Source organism: Artibeus jamaicensis, unplaced genomic scaffold (genome assembly GCF_021234435.1).
Source record: "Artibeus jamaicensis isolate MK-2021 breed Jamaican fruit bat unplaced genomic scaffold, CSHL_Jam_final scaffold_1019, whole genome shotgun sequence".
NCBI classification, from domain to species: domain Eukaryota; kingdom Metazoa; phylum Chordata; class Mammalia; order Chiroptera; family Phyllostomidae; genus Artibeus; species Artibeus jamaicensis.
The window spans coordinates 36,670,376-36,676,520 of record NW_026522025.1 but is presented as its reverse complement, the minus strand read 5'-3'; the positions used below and the strand labels follow the sequence as shown (position 1 = coordinate 36,676,520).

Here is a 6,145-nt window from a genome sequence, read left to right as displayed (position 1 = left end):
TTAAGATCTACAGGACAAAGATAACTTATTGATCAATTTTATTAATTAAAGACAATTGAAAGGCTGAGTAGGTGCATTTGACAGAAGTAAATTCTTATTTACTATTCTCATTTTTCTCTTCAAAGTGGAAAATTTCCTAGATCTTAAAAGTATAACATAATTGATATTAAAGAAGAACCACAAAATGCTGAGAAGTGTAAAGAAAATGAAATGAAACCCTGTAATTCCATGAACTAAAGGTAACCACTATTCTGATGCATCTTTCTTTCCTGTTTGGGTTTTTTTTTTTTTTTTTTTTTTTTTTTTGTCGTCTTCCCTGTGGAACTGCGCCATAGCTTTTCAGTCAAATTTATCTTCTGGAAGGACTCCATGTTGGATTGCTTCTTCAAATTTAGTGGCTTAAAACAACAGCAACCTATTATCTCGTAGGTTCTGGAGGTCAGAAGTCCAAAATGATTCTCACTAGATTAAACTCAAGGTGTTCGCAGGGCTGTGCTCTTTTCTGGAGGCTGTGAGAACATCTGTTTTCTTGCTTTTTTCCAGTTTCTAGGGGTCTCCTGCACTCCCCTTCCATCATGAAAGCCAGCAATGGCCTGTCCAGTCTTTCTTACATTGAATCCCTCTGACCTGTTGCATCTTTCTAATCTATATACACACACATATACAGATTATATATAGATATACCTCATCTGTATCTATGTGATCTTTTAGAAAAATAACAATGTATACTGTTAGTATATACATATTAATTTCTTGGTTAAATATAGATTTAGTTGAATAGGTATGACTATTACTTTAATGCCGGCTGTGTTTTGTGAAGGTATCACCATCATTTTAGCCATGAGTTAATTGTGTTTATTAAATAGATGATGGTTTAAAGATGTTTCCAAAAATATACTGATTATTTTAAAAATGAACAAGCAAACTTTTTTTCTTTCTCTCTATGATACATGCAGATTTTTAATCAGGGGTGTCCAACCTGCGGGCTGAGGACTGCTTGCAGCCCAGGGTGGCTGTGAGTGCAGCCCAACACAAAATCGTAAATTTACTCAAAACGTTATGAGATTATTTTTTGACTATGTATTAAAATGTATTTAATATGTGGCCCAAGACAACTCTTTTTTCCAGTGTGGTGCAGAGATGCCAAAAGGTTGGATACCCCTGCTTTAGATGGTATCAGAATAGTGCCTGAATTGTGTTACTCTTCAAGGGTCCAAAATTTTAAAAGACATGGAGATGAAACACATGATTTATACATAATAGCAACTTGAAAATGATGAAAACTATTTTACAGATTTAAATTACAAAACTATGAGATTTAAACATTCATTGCTATCACATATATGTTAAGAAATGCTGTATACGTTTCCTATAGAGACTTACATACATAATTAATATTTACTGTTATTTTGCCTTAAATTTAACATCTTTCAAACCACAGGTGATATTTTCCTTAAACTAAATTTCAATATAAATTTTGAATATATAATCAGCAGCAAATCTTATGTAACCTGGCAATGAAAGAAACCAAGAATTATTTGTTAGAGGTTCTAAATATTTTTGAAGGCAGACAAATATTTTTAAAAGTTAAAACTCTGTATAAACTATGTTTTTCATACACCTTTCTATGTTCTTCATTTTTAAACAAGCAGAGACTTTTTATTTTTGGATTTTCATTGCTAAGGCCTACAATACATACAGACAATTACTAGTAAAATGAATAATACCTGGGTATTTATTCAATTTTAGGAACCTAATATAAAATTTCCTATAATTATGTCATTAAAAAATGAACATATACCTATTAAGAAATTTAAGCATAAATTGTTTAATCATTTTAGAGCAGTCAAAATACAACATTAAGATTGGTATCTTGGTGTTTGAAAGCAATCATTTTATCATATGCATTTTAATATTTTATATCATTCATTTTAAGTTGATGGTTGATTTAAAAACTGAGTTTTAATCAAAGTTGTTTTCAAACATTGTCATAATGTCACTCTGAAGATTCATATCAATGGTACCAGCCATCTGTAAAAAAAGAAGAAAAGTTTAAATGCTACTTTAAAATTTTATCCCTTCGTTACATCCATATAAACATTATTATGCAGAATTTGGAACACATCATATAATATCAATACAAGTTATTCAACATAATTAATTTGTATAATTTTAATTTCTATTTACATACTCATTTGTTAAAGTATTTTGTATTTGATAAAAATCAAAACTTATAACACAAAGAACACATTTAACCTTTCTTGCCAAGTGAGAGAAAACTCTCAGTGTTGGCAAAGTGGGTATTAATAAGAACAAGAACTGAGATTACATTATTTCATATATCTCTGTAAGCAACATAGTGCTAGACACATCAAATTACTGGTATTTTCTGAGTGAACCAGTATGTTACTTATGTAGGAACACTATATGTTAAAGCTATAGACTTTCCTTGATTCTGCTACTTAATAACTATATAACATGAGGTAAAATATTTAACCAAGTTTATTTTATGTGTAGGTATTTATGAAGATCAAACCAGATTGCATGTAGAACACTCAGTATGTTTTTTTATTAATTAAATGATAAGGAGCCATTAAAAATAAGCTAAAGCAGCCCTGGCTGGTGTAGCTCAGTGGATTGAGCGCGGGCCTGCAAACCAGAGTATCGCGGTTTGATTCCCAGTCAGGGCACATGCCTGGGTTGCAGGTCAGTTCCCAGCAGGGGATGCATGAGAGGCAACCATACACTGATATTTTTCTCCCTCTCTCCTTCCCTTCCCCTCTAAAGATAAATAAATAAATTCTAAAAAAAAAATTAAGCTAAAGCAAAGAAAAGGCTAATTAAGATAAAGGAAACAAATGCTTACTATATTTTGGAGCCTTCTCTAAATGCCCCTGTGATACACATGTTAAATATTCTCTGGCATCTGAAATGATACCAACTATGAAGGTTCAAAAATATTTTTTATCAATAAACTGTAACAGTCCAGAGTGGTGGGTAAAATCATCAATCTGTAACTAGTTGGTTGACTTCCCAGGTGGGAACCAGTGCTCTCATTGGCTATCTGGGAAAAGATTTGAAATTCTTACTTATCTACCAAAAGGGTATAAAAAGTTACGTGTTGACTCTTATAAACTGCAAAAATTTCTTTAAATATGCCTTAGAGACCAAAAAAAAAAAAAAAAAGAAAAAGAAAAAGAAAGATAATTTCTTACATCTTAACTCAAGGCTACTTTCTTAATGCCAGCTCTCAGAATGCCCCACATCTGCCCAGATCCAGACAGTTCCTAAAGCTCTGTTTTAACCTCCAACATGAGAGTTGGATGTGTTGCCCTAGTTGAAATACTATGTGATACCCGTATAAGTATCCAAACATAATGCAAACACCTAAGAATATTATAATGAAACTTACACCAATTAACAGATACCATGATTTGAATATTAGCACTCTGCAGCTGACTCTATAACCTGGACATTCCTTTCTCAGTGGTCCCAATATATACTTTGACCACTGAAAATTAAGATAAAAAAACTTGGTGAAAGGAACTGGCATGAGGTGAGCTCTACTAGGGTTTAAGTTGTTGCAGGTTTTTAAGAGTATGGATTTGTTAGGTAGCAGCAACATAAGAGTCCAGGTTGCCAAGAATGATAGTTAGCAAGCTGCTACATATGGCAAACCTAGTCAAGTTTCAGTGAGTTCGGCATCTAGTCAACTTCTAGAAAGGTGTCTAGGACATTAGAAATTTTATCAGGTTACCTAGTTGGGTTGTTAGGTAATAAGTTGGTTGCTGAGAAATCACTACAGGTGACTGAAATCGGGCCATGTGAGTACCAACAGGAAAGACCCTGGGTCACTAGGGAAAGACTTCTAGTAAAGAACTAGTGAACTTTTAATAAAGAGCTCCAAAAAAAAAAAAAAAACCATTAAAAAACATAGACCATGAGACTTCCGCCAAGATGGAGGGGTAGGTGGAAACACTTTGCATCCTTGCACAACCAAACCTAAAACAACGAAGTTTTAACAACAATAAATGCAACCAAACCACACAGAAAATTGACAATATGGAGTCCAAAAACAACGAACTGCTCAGCGAAACGGAGGAATAGGGGGGAAAGGTACAGGGAAGAAGAAGCATAATTAGTAGGCATAAAATAGATGGGGAAAGGTAAAAATGGTATAGGGAACAGAGGACTCAAAGAACTTACAGGTACAACCCATGGACATGAACTAAGTGGGGAGGATGCTAGATGTTTGGGGGGGCAGGGTGGAGGTGGGATAAAGGGGGGAAAATTGGGAAAACTGTAATAGCATAAAAATTGGAAAAACTGTAATAGCAATAAAAATACTTAAAAAGAAGAGCAGCAACAGTTAAGTGATAAATCACTTTACCTATGTGCCAGGTATTTTCCTACATGTTTAATACTTTTAAATTCATTTTATTTTCACAATAGGCATTATTTTTACTTCAGTGATGAGCAAATTGAGTTACAGAGAGGTTAAATAGCTAACAAAGACCAAAAGGTCTAGTAAATGGCAGACCCAGGTTTTGAACCTACATGCTACAGAGCTCCAGGATATCTTTTGAGTATGAAAATTTTATTTAAAAAGGCCTTGATTTTAGAACCTGATCCTTACTAAATAGGTTTAACTCCACTGGAAAAGTACCTCAAATACACCTTTATTTCATTCTTAGGTTTTTAAATTCTTATTTTTAAATATTTTATTTATTTACTTTTTAGAAAGAGGGCAAGGGAGGGAGAAAGAGAGGGAGAGAAACATCGGTTGGTTGCCTCTCCCATGCCCCCAGCCTGCAACCCAAGCATATACCCTGACTCGGAATCAAACCGGCAAACTTTTGGTTTGTAGGCCACACTCAATCCACTGAGCCATGCCAGCCAGGCTCAAATACATCTTTTAATATGTGAAGACACTGGTCCGTTAAATCTTTCCTTTATTAGTTCGATTTAGAAAACTAAAATTCACTTACTGCTTCTCTCCTCCTCCGCTCTTGCTCTTTCTCTCTTGCTAAATTGCGGTCTTTGAGAAGCCAGAGTTTACTCTTATCTTGAACTTCCAATGACTGCTGATGCTCTTTCTTCTCTTCTCCAAGGCATTTGTTCTGCATCTTATTTGAAAAAGGTTCTCGACTGAAGCCAGGGTTCCTGAAAGAAACAGTAGAGTTCAAAGTAGATTTCAAGTTCTTTCAAAGTTATTACAAAGATGTTATTAAATGACAAATACAAAGAAATATTCTAGATACCCCTTCTCATATATTATAACATTATTTTTTATTTTTATTTTTTATGTTTAACAATGAAAAGGTTTTGGAAAACTGTGACCAAGGTACACCACTATTTTCTTATGCACAGAATGGAAACAATATTTATCATTTTGAAATATTAGTCTCTTTAATAGCTTAATGAATAACTTGATTATTTTTATCTCTTTCAAAGCAGATCACTACTTATCAACAAGTCAATACAAATTAACTCATTTGCAAAGATAATTCTGTGTTCTGCTAAATAGCTGAATCATAGTCACTTGACAAAACAGAAATTTAATATATTTTAAATTTATTGATTGATTTTGAGAAAGAGAAATATCAATTTGTTGTTCCATTTGTTTATGCATTCATTGGTTGATTTTTGTACGTACTTTGGGGATCAAACCCACAACCATGGCATATCACTATAATACTCTCTAACCAACTCAGTTACCTGGCCAGGTCTTAGAAACTTAGTATACTTTAAATACATGTTTACATCTCCCAAGGCCTCCTTTAATTCGGTAAATTACAAACCTCCAATTTTCTTGAAATACTTTTTTTTCCTTTGTATTCTGTTCCAGATGTTTCCGTATCAGTTCCTGCGTTCGAGCTTTTATTTCCTTTTCTATTGCTGCTTTTCTAAATTGGTTGAAGAGTTCATCTGAGGATTTCCGTGCACCTGAAGTTTTGACTGGTTTGCCCAGACTTTTCCAGGAGTCTGCATTCTTGATTTTTATGTCCTAAAACAAATATTTGACACAGTCTATATCTATAGATGTCAACCATAATTTGGAAGGAAAAACAGCATTTTTTGATATAGTAGTAGATCAAATTAAAACTCCAAAGCCTTCACGTAATTTTACTGAACTTCTAAAGTA

General features: G+C 33.5%; 1 protein-coding gene across 1 annotated transcript in view; it reads right to left on the bottom strand.

Annotated features, from left to right (window-relative positions):
• Positions 1-1,962: 1,962 nt before the first annotated feature.
• Positions 1,963-6,145, bottom strand: part of BRDT (bromodomain testis associated) — a 47,485-nt gene continuing 43,302 nt past the window's right edge. Inside the window, exons 15-17 of the mRNA XM_053655544.1 lie at positions 5,802-6,007; positions 4,989-5,163; positions 1,963-2,031 (exon numbers count right to left, since the gene is read on the bottom strand). Of these exons, the coding sequence (XP_053511519.1) occupies positions 1,963-2,031; positions 4,989-5,163; positions 5,802-6,007 (450 nt within the window). The remainder of the gene's footprint in view (positions 2,032-4,988; positions 5,164-5,801; positions 6,008-6,145) is intronic.